This window comes from Ursus americanus, chromosome 33 (genome assembly GCF_024610735.1).
Source record: "Ursus americanus isolate L20-20 chromosome 33, mUrsAme1.1.p, whole genome shotgun sequence".
Classification (NCBI taxonomy): Eukaryota; Metazoa; Chordata; class Mammalia; order Carnivora; family Ursidae; genus Ursus; species Ursus americanus.
The window spans coordinates 1427325-1445155 of NC_142159.1; the positions used below are offsets into that span (position 1 = coordinate 1427325).

The 17831-nt window shown below is 42.4% G+C and overlaps 1 protein-coding gene and 1 long non-coding RNA gene across 7 annotated transcripts in view; one reads left to right on the plus strand and one right to left on the minus strand.

The window, feature by feature from the left end:
* The window catches only part of RHBDL2 (rhomboid like 2), a 52507-nt gene extending 36916 nt beyond the window's left edge, over positions 1-15591 (plus strand). For all 4 annotated transcript variants that reach the window (XM_087858332.1, XM_045782657.2, XM_045782656.2 and 1 more), the window contains exons 5-8: positions 7320-7420; positions 10519-10579; positions 14272-14333; positions 15129-15591. In XM_087858332.1, the coding sequence (XP_087714458.1) occupies positions 7320-7420; positions 10519-10579; positions 14272-14333; positions 15129-15308 (404 nt within the window). In that variant the 3' untranslated portion in view covers positions 15309-15591. The remainder of the gene's footprint in view (positions 1-7319; positions 7421-10518; positions 10580-14271; positions 14334-15128) is intronic.
* LOC148107203 (uncharacterized) overlaps positions 1-17831 on the minus strand; it is a 47514-nt gene that overhangs the window by 23594 nt on the left and 6089 nt on the right. For 2 of the 3 annotated variants that reach the window (XR_015722696.1, XR_015722697.1), the window contains exon 2: positions 449-3473. This is a non-coding gene — a long non-coding RNA (uncharacterized LOC148107203). The remainder of the gene's footprint in view (positions 1-448; positions 3474-17831) is intronic. The other variant, XR_015722698.1, reaches the window with a different exon arrangement.

Here is a 17831-nt window from a genome sequence, read left to right on the forward strand (position 1 = left end):
GTGGTGGCTGTCAGTCCTTGGCGTTCCCTGGCTGGCAGCTGCAGCCCTTCGAGCTCTGCCTCCATCGTCACATAGAGTTCTCCCTTCACATTCCCTGTTTCCTCTAAGGAGGACACAGTCATATAGGTTGAGGGGCCCACTATACTCCAGTATGACCTCATCTTAATCATATCTGCAACAATCCCCTTCCCACATAATATCACATTCTAGGTGCTGGGGTTAGAACGTCAACACATCTTTTTTGGGGGACACAATCCGACCTTTTGCAGGGCTCAACATTTTTTAACTGATGAAACTGTTATTAGCCTCCTAGAGCAGTGGGGCTGGAGAGCAGGAAGCCTTTAGGAGATAGACTTGGCAATGCTCAGTGACATAACTCCCCAGTCTGCTTCCCTCCTACTTTTGTGGAACCTGTTTTTCCACCTTCTACTTCGGGTCCTGCACGCACCTGTTTTTCCTGCCCTTGGAAGCCTCCGCACTGGTGAGGTCCTTCCTGGCTCTGGCATCTGCACGGTTTCCCTGCAGCTTGATTTCGACCTGTGGAATCAGCCCTGCCCCAGTTTCGGAGAGAGCGTGATGAATCTGTCCCACCCTCTGCCTATTTTTGCAGGAGCTTCCTGGCAGGTGTGTGTCTTTGCTATTCTGGTCTTCACACTGCTGCCCGGGTCACCTTCCTCAAGCACAGATTAGATCCTTCGTAAAACACAGAGCCCAGAAGAAAGCCAAAACATTCAAGATTGCTCATTACCCTCCACTACGTGGCCCCATTGCCTTTCTTTTCTTTCCTTATCTTGGAAGCATAATCCTTACTAATGTTCAAAAAAGAAGTTAGACAAAAACAGGTTAAGGGGAACTCGATGTAAAATGTTTTATTAACTTTTCTGACATATGACTGACATACCCAAATCTGTACATATTTAATGTGCATGACTTGAGGAGTTTGGAGATACGTACACACCTATGAGATCCTCACTGCAGTCTATTTCATAAACATACCCACCACCTCTAAAGTCTCCTCTTGCCCGCTGTCTTTCTTGCTTTGCTTTTTTTCTAGATTCCTCGATATGTCAGATAACTTTAGTTTCCCCATCCTTGCTCCTGGCAAAGCGTGGTCCGTGGATTAGCCTCATTGGTATCACCCGGGAGCTCGCTAGAAATGCAGAGTATTGGGCCCCACACCAGACCCACTAACCAGATCTGCTGTGAACAAATCCAGAGTGATCTGTATGCATGTTAAAGACAGAAGTGCTGGTCTGTCTGCAATCCCACCCAGCGTTCCCCAGTCGGACTGATGACCACGGTCGCCTGGAGGGCTTGTCACAGCTACAGCCTCCAGATCCCACCCTGACGTACTGAGTCAGATCCTGGAGGATGCGGCCCTGGCATCTGTTATTGTTTTGTTTGGTGAGGGATAACTGACATATGATAAGCTGCACATATTCAAAGTGTATGTGATAATTTTGATGCGCGTATACAATCATGAAACTGTCACCACAATCAAGATAATTAATGTATCCATCGCTCCCCAAAAAGTTTCTTTGTGACCCCTGAGAATTGTTCTCTACTGCCCCTCCCTGTCCTTTCCCTGGCAACTACTGATCATTGTAGATTAATTTGTTTTTTCTAGAATTTTATGTAAGTGCAATCATAGAGCATGTACTCTATTTTTGTCTGGCTTCTGTCAGCATAATTATTTTGAGATTTATCCCTGTTATTATGTGTATCAACAGTTGATTCCTTTTTATTGCCAAGTGGTATTTCATTGTGGGGATATACCACAAATTGTCCCTTCTACTTACTGATGGACATTAGGGTTGCTTCCAGTTTGGGGCTATTGCAAAGAAACTTCTGTGAACATTTGTGTGTAAGTATTTGTGTAGTCAAATGTTTTCAGCTTTCCTGGGTAAATACCTAGGAATGGAATGGCCGGATCTTATCAGAGGGTATGTTTAAATTTTAAGAAACCGCCAACATTTTAAAATAGCTTTACTGAGATATAAGTCATATATCATACAATTCACTCATTTAAGTATTTAATTCAATTTTTTAAGCTTAATTCACAGGATTATATACCTATCATCACAATTGAGTTTTACATTTTTGTACCCCAAAGAAACCCTGTACCCCTCCCCACTCTTCACCCCATTCTCCCTTCCCCAGCCTTAGGCAACCACTAATCTTTCTGTCTCTTCAGATTTGCCCATTCTGGACATTTCATACAAGCGGAATTGTGCAAAATATGGTCTCTTCTGATTGGCGTTTTTCACTTGGTGTACTGGTTCCATTGCTCGTTGACGCTGTAGCATACGTCAGTACGTCATTCCCTTTTAGTCTTAGACAATATTCCATGGTGTGGCTACACGTTCTCTCTACACATTCGCCACCTGATGGGCATTTGGGCTGTCTTCACTTTTTGGCTATTATGAATAACACTGCTATGAATATTTGTGTAGAAGTTTCTGTGTTGATCTCTTGGACATATATCTATAAGTGGGATTGTTAGGTTATATGGTACAAAGTACAGTTCACCTTTGAACAACGTGGGGGTTAGGGGCACTGATTCCCCTCACACAGTTGAAAATCCGCATGTAATGTTTGACTCTCCCAAAACTTAACTACTAACAGCCTACTGTCGACCCAAAGCCTTACCGATAACCTAGTTGATTAACGCATATTTTGTATACGTTATTAGGTACTGTGTTCTTACAATAAAGTAAGCTAGAAAAAAAATTGTTAAGAAAACCATAAAGAGGGGCGCCTGGGTGGCGCAGTCGTTAAGCGTCTGCCTTCCGCTCAGGGCGTGACCCCGGGCGTTCTGGGATCGAGCCCCACATCAGGCTCCTCCGCTGGGAGCCTGCTTCTTCCTCTCCCACTCCCCCTGCTTGTGTTTCCTCTCTCGCTGGCTGTCTCTGTCAAATAAATAAATAAAATCTTAAAAAAACAAAAACAACAACAACAAAAAAACCATAAAGGGGGCATCTGGCTGGTTCAGTCAGAAGAGCATGTGACTCTTGATCTTGGGGTCATGAGCCCCATGTTGGGTATGAATACTAAAAAAAAAAAAGAAAGAAAGAAAATCATAGGGAAGATAAAAGACGTTTACAGTACTGTACTGTATTTATTGGGAAAAAATCTGCGTAAGGGTGGACCTGAGCAATGCAAACCCGTGTTGTTCAAGGGTCAACTGTTTTACACCTTCACCAGGAGTTCCAGGTCCTCTACATTCTCAACAACACTTGCTATCATCAGTCTTTTTAATTTCAGCCAGTCTGTTGGGTGTATGATGGTATCTCACTGGGATGGATGGATGGATAGATGGATGGATGGATGGATTTATATTAAAAAACTTTATTTTGGGGGCACCTGGGTGGCTCAGTTGGTTAAGCAGCTGACTCTTGATCTCAGCTCAGGTCTTCATCTCAGGGTTGTGAGTTCAAGTCCCGGGTTGGGCTCCATGCTGGGTGTAGAGCCTACTTAAAAAATTAAAAAATAAAAAATAAATATTTTATTTTTGAGTAATCTCTATATCCAACACAGCACTCAGACTCACAACCTTGAGATCCAAAGTTGCATGCTCTACTGACTGAGTCAGCCAGGTGCCCCTCCCGCTGGCTTTTAATTTGCATTTCCTAACAATGATGGCGATTATCTTCTCATGTGCTTGTTTGCTATCCACATATCTTCTTTGGTAAAGTATGTTTAAATCTTTGCCCATTTAAAAATTGGATTATATTCTTTACCATATATAATAATGTATATTCTGATTATAAGTCCTTTATCAGATATATGACTTGCAAATATTTTCTCCTAGTCTGTTGCTTGTCTTTTCATGTTCTCAATAGTATCTTTTGAAGAATAGGAGTTTTAAAGTTTTGATGGAGTATGATTTATCACTTTGTAAATTTTAGGAACTGTGCTTTCAGCGTCAGCTCTTGCACATTTGTGGGGAGGGATCAGATTTATCTCCGTATTTCATGTTTTTGATGTGCTGTAAATGGTACTATTTAAAAATTTTCTATTTCCAATTCTTCACTGCTATGACGTGGAAATAAACTTGATTTTTTTGTACATTTATCTTCTATCCTCCAACTTAATTCACTTATTATTTCTAGTTGTTAAACAGTTATCTTCTATAAGAATTTAAGCAATAAGGCAAAATCTTATGGGTTTGCCCACATTCTCACCACTTCCAGTGCCCTCCATTCCTCTGTGTAACTCCATATTTTCATCTGATATTTTTTCCTTCTGCCTAAGGATTTCCTTTAACATTTTTTTTATTAAAGATTTATTTATTTATTTGAGAGAGAGAGAGCATGCGTAAGCGACCGGAGGGGCACAGGGAGAGAGAGAATCTTGAAGCAGACTCCCCATGGAGCATGGAGCCTGACGTGGGGCTCAATCCCAGGACCCTGGGATCATGACCTGAGCTAAAGGCAGACGCTTAACCGACTGAGCCACCTGGGTGCCCCCCACTGTATTTATTTTTTAAAATATTCTTCTCTATGTGTTTCATGTTGGATACTTTTACTGCCATGTCTTCATGTTGACTAATCTTTTCTTCTGCACTAATGTGCCATTAAACTTAACCAGTGTATTTTTTCATCTTAGACATTATAGTTTTCATCTTTAGAAATTTGATTTGAGTGTTTTATATCTTGTGTGTCTCTACTTAATTTTTGAACATATAGCATACAGTTGTAATCATTATTTATTGCCATAATCTGCTAAAACTTACACTTGTGTCAGTTTGGAAGGTTTTTTTTATTTTGTTTTTTTTTTAAAGATTTTATTTATTTATTTGACAGAGATAGAGACAGCCAGCGAGAGAGGGAACACAAGCAGGGGGAGTGGGAGAGGAAGAAGCAGACTCATAGCAGAGGAGCCTGATGTGGGGCCCGATCCCACAACGCCGGGATCACACCCTGAGCCGTAGGCAGACGCTTAACCGCTGTGCCACCCAGGCGCCCCTGGTTTGGAAGGTTTTAATTGATCGATTTTTCTTTTTATTATGGATCATATTTTCCTGTTTCTTTGCCTGTCTGACCATTTTTGTTTGGATGTTAGACATTTAACCTTTGGATGGTGGATATTATTGTATTCCTATAAATATTCCTTAAATTTGTTCTGGAACACAGTTACTTGGAAAGAGTTTGAAACTTTCTGGCAAGATTTGCTAGGCGAGGGGTGCCTGGGTGGCTCAGTTGGTTAAGGATCTGCCTTTGGCTCAGGTCATGATCTCAGGGTCCTGGGATCGAGCCCCATGTGGGGCTCCCTGCTCAGTGGGGAGCCTGCTTCTCCCTCTCCCTCTGCTGCTCCCCCTGCTCATGCTCTCTTTCTCTCTCTTGCTTTACCTGTCAAATAAATAAAATCTTTAAAAAATAAAAAATATTTGCTAGGGGCGCCTGGGTGGCTCAGTCGTTAAGCATCTGCCTTCGGCTCAGGGCGTGATCCCGGCATTCTGGGATCGAGCCCCGCATCAGGCTCCTCTGCTGGGAGCCTGCTTCTTCCTCTCCCACTCCCCCTGCCTGTGTTCCCTCTCTCGCTGGCTGTCTCTCTCTCTCTCAAATGAATAAATAAAATTAAAAAAAAGAAAGATTTGCTAGGTGAAACTGTGTTTTTGAGTCATGTTTAGTGCTAATTATTACCCACTACTGGTGTAGGACCCTTCTGTGTACTTTACCCAATGCCCCATGAATTCTGAAGTTTTCTTGTTTGGAAATTTACTTAGCCTCTCTGGTGCTGTGTAAGCAAAGCTACTTGCTCTTCCCTCTACTCCTTTCTGGTGGTTCTTCCCTTGGCTCAGGTAATTTCCTCACATGCTCTTCTCCGGAGTTCTCTCTGTGCTGCTCCTTCCTCTCTGGTGCACTGTCTTGCAAACTCCAGCTTCCTAGGACTATCGGGACTTTAAACTCTATCTGATCAACTTAAAGTTTACTGAGATCTACCTGGGTTCCCCCTTCTGTGTATGCGTTGTAGCCTGTAATCTCTCTCAAGGCAGTAAACTGGGCAGACAACTCACTTCATTTATCTTTTGTCTCTCAGGGTTCACTCTCCTTTGTTATCTGATGTCCAGTATCTTGGGGATCACTGCTTCATATATTTTGTCCAGTGCTTTTAGCTATTTCAAGTGGGAGAAAAAATCCATCATAGCCAGAAGTGGACATTTGTATCTGTGCTTTAAAAATAAATTACTCATATCATTAAGATGCAACCACTCCAGCCTTAGTCTGAAGGTTGACACTTGAGGACCATTGCCCTAAACCTATTGGACTACTCACTGATTTTTAGTCATCCATATATCTTCATTTCTGTGTCTTTGCTTTTCCAGTTCCCTGAGTCCTGAATGCTTTCCCCTTCTTTGTTTTCCTGCCAAATCTTAAAGATATTTTAGAGTTTAATCAAAATGCTATCTCCTCCTTCTCAGAGTAGCAAGGCCTCCACCTCTCTGCTGAAAAAAAAAATCCTTCCTTCCTACGTGCCTCCATAGCGAATTCACTACATTTAAGAAGCCGCAGTAGTTGTTCTATTCTGCATCTTACTGTTTACTCATCTGTTTGTAAGATTCCTAAGGCCACTTTGTCTTTCTTGCAGGAAGCAGGTATTACATTGTATCCTAAGGAATGAAGGAGAGCCTTAAAAGCAAAAAACTAAGTAGTAGAAAAAGGAGTAGAGAACATCTGAGAGTTTGCATAAGGTGGTTTTAAAGTCCTATTTTGGTTCAGGCAATCTAAGATTGGTTGGCAAATAGGTGTCCTGTTGTTTGGTTACTCTGATCGAATACTATGTCGAGAAGGGTTCTGACTCCAGGAGAAACCAAGCCATTAGCTAATAAGATGTTGGAATGCCTCAGGTATTTTGATAGTTTTGGCTAAACCTGTGCAGTATTTTGAAACAATAGTTAACAAGCACATAACGCATGTCAGGCAGTGTTCTAAGCACGATGCAAGTATCAACTCATTTATTTCCCCTGACGATGCATTGAGGTAAGTTCTATTAATATCCTCTTTATGTAGGGAAACTAGGGCACGGAGAGGTTAAGAGACTTGCTCAAGTCACCCAGCTGGTAATTTTGGCTCTAGAGCTTGTGCTCTTTGTCCCTGTTATACGGTCCTCATATTGAACATTTAATATTTCAGGAAAATTGAGGTGGTTAGTTCCCATAGCTATGCTTTTACAGTATGGAAGGGACAAACAAAATAAACTTGTTGCTTGTTAATATCATAACGGTCCAAACTACCCAACTGCGGTCTTAGATTAGAAAGATGCGTCTTTCATGATTCTTTCAGTTACGTGTGATCCTTTGTGTTTTCTTTCTTTAGGGTCCCTCGCCAGCTCCATTTTTGACCCGCTCAGGTATCTTGTGGGTGCTTCCGGAGGAGTCTATGCTCTCATGGGAGGCTATTTTATGAATGTTCTGGTGGTAAGAACTTTTGGCAATGGAATCTACGGATTTTTTTTTTCTTTTAAAGAATAACTGGTATTTGGATTAGGGAATCTTCATCATATTTACTGAGCACTCATCTTCTGGGCACTAGAATTTTCCTTTCATATTTTATCTTTATTTTATTTTATTTTTTAAAAGATTTTATTTATTTGACAGAGAGAGACACAGCGAGAGAGGGAACACAAGCAGGGGGAGTGGGAGAGGGAGAAGCAGGCTTCCCGCTGAGCAGGGAGCCCGATGGGGCTCGATCCCAGGACCCCGGGATCATGACCTGAGCTGAAGACAGACGCTTAATGACTGAGCCACCGAGGTGCCCCTATTTTTTTTTCCTGATCTCAAAAGTGATGAATACTAAAAAAATATTTTAAGTTGAGAAATAGTCAAAATCTCAAATATAGCATGTGTTAACAGTTTGATACACACCCTTTCAGACCTTTTTCTATTTGTACTCAAAATCCTGCCAAAATTAAGGCTACAAAAATGGACCCACTCTCAAAGATACTGTTCTACATCTTAACATAGAGTTAGCTTGACCCCAACTACTCATATCACTGCACAGAAATCCACTTCAACCTCTTCAAGTGCTCCACAGCACACCATAGAACCATAGCCTGATTTAATCCTTCAAAGAAAAAAAAATTGGGGTAACTCCACCTATTCACTCTTGTAGACAATGCTGTAAGGATGTTCTCTCGCATTTATCTTTTTGCATTTGTGTGTGTGTGTGTGTGTGTGTGTGTGTGTGTGTGTGTGTGTATTTTGGTAGGATAAATTCCTAGAAATGGGGGCGCCTGGGTGGCGCAGTCGTTAAGCGTCTGCCTTTGGCTCAGGGCGTGATCCCGGCGTAATGGGATCGAGCCCCACATCAGGCTCCTCTGCTATGAGCCTGCTTCTTCCTCTCCCACTCCCCCTGCTGGTGTTCCCTCTCTCACTGGCTGTCTCTCTCTTTGTCAAATAAATAAATAAAATCTTTAAAAAAAAAAATTCCTAGAAGTGGATTTACTGGATGAAGGCTTTAAAACTGCATAAATGCCAAATTGCCCTCCAAAGCTGGCATACCATTTTATATGCCCATGTATGGCATGTAAGAATGTCAACCACTTTTAAAATAGCCTATAATGTTAAATCCTGACTAGTTCTTAACCCTTTAACCATGTAGATATACTTTAAAAATACTCTAGGAGGAAAATATGAAGCAATTATAAAACTATTCCAAAAATAGAAGTGATTTAGAAAAATGTTTTTCAGAGATGCCTGGGTGGCTCAATTCTTAAGCATCCGCCTTTGGCTCAGGTCATGATCCCACGTCCCTGCTCAGCGGGAAGCCTGCTTCTCCCTCTCTCACTCCCCCTGCTTGTGTTCCTTCTCTCACTGTGTCTCTCTAAGTCAAATAAATAAGTAAAATCTTAAAAAAAAGAAAAAAGAAAAATGTTTTTCGAGCTTTGGATTGCAATCCATGAATAACAGTTTAAGGAATTGTGACCAAAAATTAAACAAAAAGAGGGGCACGTGGCAGGCTCAGTACACAGAGCATGCAACTCTTTATCTTGGGGTCTTGAGGTCCAGCCCCATATTGGGCATGGAGCCTGCTTAAACTAATAAAAAATTTTTTTTTAAATTAAAAAGAAAAAAATTAGAAAATTTTCAGTATGTATCCCATGTAATACTGTTTATGTACTAGATTTTTATGTAAATTGTTTCTTACTGTAGGTTGTGACCACAACAGCTTAAAAATAATTGATTTAGAATAAACATGGGTATTTCAGTGTCTTTACTCTTTGGGAAGAGAGTTAATAAACTGAAAGGGAAGGGAGAAGTAACTCAATAAATTAAAGTGGAGATGTCTTTCTTAGTTCTTTTTTTTCTTTTTTAAGATTTAATTTATTTATTTGAGAGAGAGAGAGCATGAGGGGCGGGAAGGGACAGAAGGAGAGGGGCAGCAAACTTCCCACTGAGCAGGGAGCCCAACGGAGGGCTTGAGCCCAGGACCCCAAGATCATGACCTGAGCTGAAGGCAGACACTTAACTGACTGAGCGACCCCAGTGCCCCTGACTCAATAGTTTTTTTTTTTTTAAAGATTTTATTTATTTATTTAACACAGATAGAGACAGCCAGCGAGAGAGGGAACACAAGCAGGGGGAGTGGGAGAGGAAGAAGCAGGCTCATAGCGGAGGAGCCTGATGTGGGGCTCGATCCCAGAACGCCGGGATCACGCCCAGAGCCGAAGGCAGATGCTTAACCACTGTGCCACCCAGGCACCCCCCTGACTCAATAGTTCTTTAGTAACACAGAGGGTACTGTAAGCTGGACTGAGATTTTCTTTTTAAAAGATTTATTTATTTATTTTGGAGAGAGAGAGAGAGAGAAAGAACAGGTGGAGGGACAGAGGGAGAGAGAATCTCAAGCAGACTCCCCTGCTGAGCATAGAGCACCACACAGCTTGATCTCATGACCCGGAGATCATTCATGGCCTGAGCTGAAATCAAGAGTCGGACACCCAACTGACTGAGCCATCCAGGTGCCCCTGGACTGAGATTTTTTTCAAAGCTAAAATGAAACTTTATTTTTTTAACCAATATTTTAAATTTTTTTGAAATTATCTAAAAGAATTAAGGTAATACTCAAATTTTAACTAACTCCTATTTGGAAAGAGGATAAAGTGTTAAATGAATGTTAACCAAAAAAACCTTAGACATATTTCATCAGACTTAGTTTGACAGAATCTATCTATCTATCTATCTATCTATCTATCTATCTATCTATCTATCATCTATCATCGTCATATCTCTATGACATGTTAAGTATTGATTTCATATTATTTATGTTTAGATTTTTTTTCCTGCTAATACAGTTATGTCTAGTTCATATCATGGAATTAAATATTCATTTTGTCTTCAAGTGCACCAGCATTGTACTTCCCAAATACATTTGAAAGCTGGGCTGTAACAGCATTGCTTTATTTTGTAAATATTTGATACTCAAACTTTAAATGAAAAAGCAGGTGAAGAGAGTACAGGTGAGGTTTCATTTGCCAAAAGACTACTTACATTATTTTTATTTATCTCTTTGCAAGAATTTTCGAGAAATGATTCCTGTCTTTGGAATTGTCAGACTACTGATCATCATCCTTATAAGTAAGTTTGTTTTGTGAACGCTTCGCGCCTATCATGTTATCGGTTTGACCCCCAGAGGGCCTCACTTTTCCTAACACTAGCACGGAGTGACAAAGAATTGTGGCTCCACAGCCCTAAGCAGAAAGGTACAAGGAGGAGTTTTCACAAACCCCCGTGGGTGGTTTTCAGAGGTGCCTCAGTAATGAGTTTTTGCCTTTTGTTTCTTTCTGGAGTGGGGGAAGTCAAGAGAGTAGAGCTCTATGGTCCACTTTAACTACAATAGCTTCATTTACGTTTTTCTCATTCATACATTGGATTCTGGATTGTTCTCATTCATATATTGGACTCTGTATATGATTTTGTCTGAAATGGGAAAGCTTGAAAACCACTGACATGGTCTAGTTTCTTCCTTAATTTATACATTTTTGGATTTAAAAAGAACTGATCGAGGATCTAAGCATGGAGTGGTGGCTGAGGCAGGAGCAGGGGAGGGTGAAGGAACAGGGAGGTCAAGGAACTAGCAGGATGGCGAAGGTGGCTTTTGAAATCTCCAAGCATTATAGCAGAGAATCACATGCTGATGGAATTTAGGAAGAGTGCTCAATCTGGAGAGGAGGCGGAATTTTAGCTGAGTCTGAATGTCATGGTAGATTTTGGGTGGTGGCAGGCCACAATGGGTAGAAGAAAAAGGAGCCAAGGCAGGGCTAGTAACTCGTATTTCTGGGCCTGCTCCGGCTGAAGCCGTAGCTGTGTAGAGGAGGCGGGGAGAAGGCAGACCCTGCGGGCAGACGGCAGGTCGCACTTGTAGGCCAAGATGGAGGCATTACTTGATAAAACCTGAGATTTTGGCTGTCCACATGGTAAGAAGAAATGGTTCTGCTAATTGGTATCAAGAGTTCAATTATCCACATCGCTGGGAATAGGGCCAACTACCTCTGAGGAAAGAGACTAAATCCAGTTTATGGACAGTTTAGCTGTAAAAACAGTATTTCATCCTGAGAGAAGATAAGTGACTTGTTTTTAGGTTACACATACTCGATATAATATTTTTGTCCACAAGAAATTGAAAATGTGAGGGAAAGTTGTGAGCACAGAAAGGAGAGCAAGTGTCTGGGGCTAGTGAGGAGAGTCACCGGGGAGCAGAGCTGCCACCTGGGCTGTTAAGTGTCACAACCGGGACCAAGGGACAAGTCCTATGACCAAAACATGTTGCAACACACAAGTTACCTGGTTTTCAATGTTTCTTTTAGGTAATTATGAATGACTTTGTAAAATGAGCCTCAAACCCTTGATGGGAAAAGGGTTTTAATACCCTTCAATGTTGGAGTAAAAACCCTTTCCTTATGCACAGGGAGTCGCCAAAAATAGTTTATGTAACATTAGGTCATTCCTGAGGTAAGTAATAAAGTCATTTTATTTTACAGAGTAGTTAAGGCCCGTTAACGTTAACCTTCCCCACTCCCTGGCACGGGCCATTTCTAAAAGTTCTTTAACCTGGTTTACTTACTATTGAAGATGAGGAAAGTTAAAACACACGCCAGATTAACAAAATATTGGGAAAATGTAGTTTTTTTTTAAACTGGTGAAAAAAAAAAAGGTAAATTATTATTCTGAATTGTGAAGGACAGTTGGCCTGAAGGACCTTCCTTCATGAAGCATTATTGTTGGATGTGTCTTCTAACAAAGCAACTGAGCTTTCCTTTTGAAAGAGGAACTCTCACATTTTCACCCATCAAAAAAAAAAAAAAAAAATCCATGGAGAGGCAACTCTCTTAAAATCAGTGTCAAATTTTTAGCAAGGACAATAACTGGGCTTCTTGCAATAGAGGCTTTTCAGGTGGGAAGCCACATCTCAATGGAGATACTGCCGGGGACGTAGCAGCAAACCTAGGAGGCAGGAGGAGCCAGGCGGGGATTCAGAGAAAGGGCACGATCAGAGAGAAAGAGGTTGGAGGAACGGACGTGCTAAGGGTTACAAGAACTTCCCCAGTTCCGTCTCTGTGTTATTTATTTACACTGGATTAGGAAATACAAATGATGACTGAAAACACAACACAGCCAAACTTATCCAGCTATGTTGTGTAACAGTCATTCACAGTTAAATTAACATTGAGCACTTCCTCGACCTCAATTCCTGTCTAGTCACTTGAACATCAATCAATACGGTATTGAAAGAGAAACTAGCCACCACACATGGTCCTGATGCTATTTTCCCAAAGGCAAGGACTAGGTCTTTCCATCTCCGAGGGCACGGTGGCTTACTGAGTGCAGTGCAGGCAGTTGGGGGATGGGTGTGGACTGTGACAGCTGCACGAGAGGTTTCCAAGTGTAGGGCACATGGAGGGCAGAGCTCTTCTAGGCCAAGAAACCGCAGAAGCTCCTTTTGCATCATGGATCTGACTTACTGGAAGAAGGTCTGAATTCTGGCTCTCACTGTTCCACTGGAGAATGTGGACTCATCTCCTTTCTTGGCCCATCACCAGTACTCCTGGCGGTACTTAGAGGCGGTTAGTGCGGTGTGTGAGAGGGGAGCCTCCATAGCCACACTTCCTAAGGTTCAAATCCTGTCCCTGCCTCTGAGCTGTGTGGCCTGGGGCAAGTACTCACCCTCTGTGTTCTGGATTCCTGATGGGTAAGATGCCACCGTCATGCCTCCCTTGGATGGGGGCTGTATCAGTGATCGAGCTGCTCTCCTCCTGTCCCTGCTCCCCTACATTCCTTCCTGTATCGCAGCCAGAATGATCTTCTAAAAACGTAAATTGAATCATATCACTCCTGTGCTCAAAAGCCTTCCAAGGTTTCCTACCACTTGGGATCAAAGTCCTTACAGTGGCCCATAAAGCCTCTGCGTGATTTGTCCCCTGTTCCTCGCCTATCATTTTATCCCTAACTGTACTCCAGAATCACCTGCGGGTCTTGTTAAAACACAGACTTTTGACCTCATCTTCAGAGTTTCTGGTTCAAGAAGTCTGGCGTGGGCCTGAGAAGTTTAATTTCCAGTAAGTTCCCAGGTGAATGTTACTGCCGCTCTTGGAGGGGCAGGGAGTCACACGTTGAAAACCACCCATCCAGCCAGTGCAGCTGCTCTGGGTCTGCCTCCAGCACGTCGGGTACGTTCCTGCCACAGGGATTTTGCACTTGCCCTTCCGTCTGCCTGGAAGACTCTTACTTCGGATGTCAGCATCGCTTGCTCTTTTCTTCGTCGAATGTCATATTCTCAGTGAGACTGTCCCTGACTCGAATAAAAATCACACCTCATTCCCAGCATTCCGAATCCTCCTTCCTCTCTGCATCTTGTCCTCTTTGCATTTTGTCCATTTGACAGAGCACTTAGCGCCATTTGCTGTGCTGTCATGCTTTGTTTTACTGATTTGTTTGCGTGCCTCCCCCAGCCAGACTGTCAGCTCCGTGGGGCAGGGCCGTTTCATCCGCTCACTGCAGTATCTCCACCTAGCACCGTGCCTGGCACGCAGAAGATAACCACTACATACATGGGGGGCGAATACACCTGTCACATGGGATCATGATATACTCATTTCATAGGGTCCTTGGGGGGATTAGTGAATCGATACTCATCAAGCTCCTACAGCAGCACCTGGTGCAGAGTGAGTCTCCGTCAGTGTTAGCTGCTGCCGTTACTGGGAGAGACCCCAAAACACCTGGTGCGTTGCTGTGGCGACGCTGGGGCTTCATCAGTTTGTGTTTCTTTCTAGTTATGTCGGATATGGGATTTGCTCTCTACAGAAGGTTCTTCGTCCCTGCAAACGGGTCGCCGGTGAGTTCAGCTTATTTTTTCAACAAGAACTTGCTTACCTATCATATCAATAGCTAAAAGGGTCATCCAATAGGGGCGAGAATTCTGTGCCTGAGGGCAGCCAAATTTCCATTTCGAAGGTAAGCAAATTCCTGAGGAAATCAGACTTTTGGATTGTCCTTTTCACTTGACTCTCCCAGAGCCCTGACTGCCGCCTCTCGTTCTCTGCACCTGCTCTCCTGGTGGCTACTGGCAGCAAAGCAGGAGAGAAGGGATTTCACCATCCACAGAGAATAAGAAGCAGATCGGAAAACAGCAATGAAAATTTGGGTCCAGATGGATTTGCAGGATTAAAAAAATAAAACAAAACTGACAGAGATTTCCAGTTTTGTGGTTATTAGTCTTTGAATTGGGTAGTTCCTGTTGCATATTTGTGTGTATATGTCCTCTGTGTTTTCATTCTGACATTCCGTTTATGCGGGGTCAGACGCAGCTCCTACAGAGGTCCCTTGTCATAATGCAACATGTTATATAGAACCATCCTGAATGTGATGGGGACAGAGCATGAGAAACAATGGCTCGGTCATGGGCACTCGGAGAGTTGATGAAATGACATTTTTTAGCTCTGCATGTTTTCAGAACATCTCTCTGTGCACATGGGAGTTTTGTGTCTCGTGCCTCACCTGCTTGTTCTTCAGGCTTTGAAGACTCTTGTTTGACTCTGATGGTATTTGTGGTTTAGGAAGAGGGATGCAGCTGAAATATGCAATTAGCATTTTCTTCACTTATTTTCGTTTCTCCCCATTTCCTCCCAAGGTGTCTTTTGCAGCCCACATCGCAGGTGGATTCGCTGGAATGTCCATAGGTTACACTGTGTTTAGCTGCTTTGATAAGGCACTGCTGAAGGATCCGAGATTTTGGATAGCAATTGCAGCTTACTTCGCTTGTGTCTTATTTGCCGTGTTTTTCAATGTTTTCCTATCCCCCGCAAACTGAGTGCCTCACAATACAAACCAAGTACTGCAAAGAACCATCTGGGAAAAAACTGAAGTCTATGAAGAGACAAAGAAGTTCTGGCAAATGCTGACAGTTTCATAAAGAGGTCAGAACATGACGGAAGTCCTCAGTTGCAAAGACTGCTTACAAAAGGAGTTAGGGTTTAGGGAAGGGGCTTCTGATCGCAGAGGGAGGGAAAAGGAAGAGAGAAAAGGGGAGGAATGGAAAAAGCAGGGACTGGCTTTTCCACACATGTGGTATGGATCGTATGTACGTTCTAAAAGAGACTTGCTCTCCTTGAAGGATATGTTGTAGAGACTGCTTATGGAATCCACGGATATTGTACTGTGCTGATAATAAAAACTTTTCATACCTGTGCCAGACTATTGATAATCACTTTCTATCACTGTTGGGGTGGATGGACCACTGTCTGAGGTTCTTTATATACATTCTTGCTAATCTTTTCAACAACCCAGAAAGGTGGCTATTACTCTGTATCTAGAGAGGAGGACATGGAAACTCATTTAAAAAATCAAGTAACTTGGGGCACCTGGGTGGCACAGCGGTTAAGCGTCTGCCTTTGGCTCAGGGCGTGATCCTGGCGTTGTGGGATCGAGCCCCACATCAGGCTCTTCCGCTATGAGCCTGCTTCTTCCTCTCCCACTCCCCCTGCTTGTGTTTCCTCTCTCACTGGCTGTCTCTCTCTCTGTCAAATAAATAAATAAAATCTTAAAAAAAAAAATCAAGTAACTTGTATAAGAGGGCACAGGATTTAAAGGTTGATAATGACTCGAAAGCTCACACTCTTCTCCCCTATTGGTCTCATGAGGCTGTGTTCCCCAAATACTGAAAACTGAGAGTATCGTGGGAGTATAGGAACAAACATTTCTGTGAGTACGGCATAAATGGTAGAACTATCTTATAAAAGAAGACTGAAAATTTAAGTTTTAAGATCCGAGGAGTGTGTCTGGGATCCCAAGGAACCTAGAAACAGCTTTCTGGTGCATACTGGGTACCTGGACTCTGGATTTTCATCCTTTTTATGGCTAGTGGCTCTCCTGGGAGTGGGTAGGGTTTATTTACAAAAGGTAAAATGTCAAATCTGAAAGCTGAGAAGCCTGTCTCCTTTCCTATTATAGAACCCAGATTGTTGGCCTTTTTTTTTTTTTTTTTTAAAGTAGGCTCCATGTCTGGGCACCTGTGTGGCTCACTCTTAATTCTGGCTCAGGTCATGATACCAGGGTCATGGGATCAAGGCACCCCCAGCCCCCACATTGGGCTCCGAGCTCAGCATGGAGCCTGCTTGGGATTCTCTCTCTCCCTTGTCCCTCTGCCCCTCCCCACCCCTCATACTCTCTCTTCTCTCCCTTTCAAAAAAGATAAAAAAAAGTAGGCTCCATGCCTAGCATGGAGCCCAACACGGGGCTTGAACCCACAACCCTGAGATCAAGACCCGAGCTGAGATCAAGAGTCAGACGCTTAACCAACTGAGCCACCCAGGTGCCTTGGTCACCCTTTTTCCCTTTTGACCAATCTGAACACAGGAAATACCATTTTTTTCTTTCATCATTGATATCTTTTATTTATAAACACCTATCTAAACATGTTGCTGTATTCTGAAAGGAGCATACATACTTAGATATACTGAGAAAAGTAGTATTTCAGCATTTTGAGAAAAACTGATTTGAGATGTTAAAAGTTTTTTGAGTATGAGAATATGCATATGTTTTTGGTTAAACAAAGATCTGAATAAGAACTCAAACGACTAGAGTCCCTTTTACCTTCCCATCCCAAACCTGCTCTTCTCCCTGGTGATGACTGCCGTCGACGGCTGGGGGTCTGCTCTCGCAGACCTTCTTCTATCCAGGATATGCAGAAAGGAAAATGGATTTGAGCTGATGCCCGGCTCTCCCACTGTACTGAATGGCACTGAATCGCCTCCGCACCCCCAAAGGGACAAGTTCAGAGAACGAGTTGAAGGTGACCGTGGTATAACTTCTAAGAACGATTTACCTCAACTAAGAAAGATCTGCGTTAATCTCTGTTCTAGCTAATTAAATATACATATGAAATGTAGGTTTTAAAAAACAGGATACATGAGATTATACTCCACGTGTTGCTCTGTGACTTGCTTTACAATGTGACGTTCGAAACCTTCATTCTCTCAGTTGCTGAATGATAAAGATGTTCTCTGGTTATTTAACCACGCCTCTGCTGGACACTGTTGCTGATTATGTACTATTATCAACAGTGCTGTGCAAACTTGCTAGCCCCTGTAGGGTGCCTTTGAGTATGTTTGCTGAATAGAATATTTTAAGCAACCAGAAGCAGAAATGCTGTTAATTTTGATAGATTTAAACTGCCTTTTAAGTAGCTGCATCCATTTATATTCTTACTGATAGTAGATAGTAAGTTTCCTTATACTTTTGCCAAAAGCAGGTATTGTAAATCTTTGAAAAATCTGCACTTTGATAGTTAAAAAAATATTTCGTTTAAATTTGTATTTGTCTAACGACTAATGAG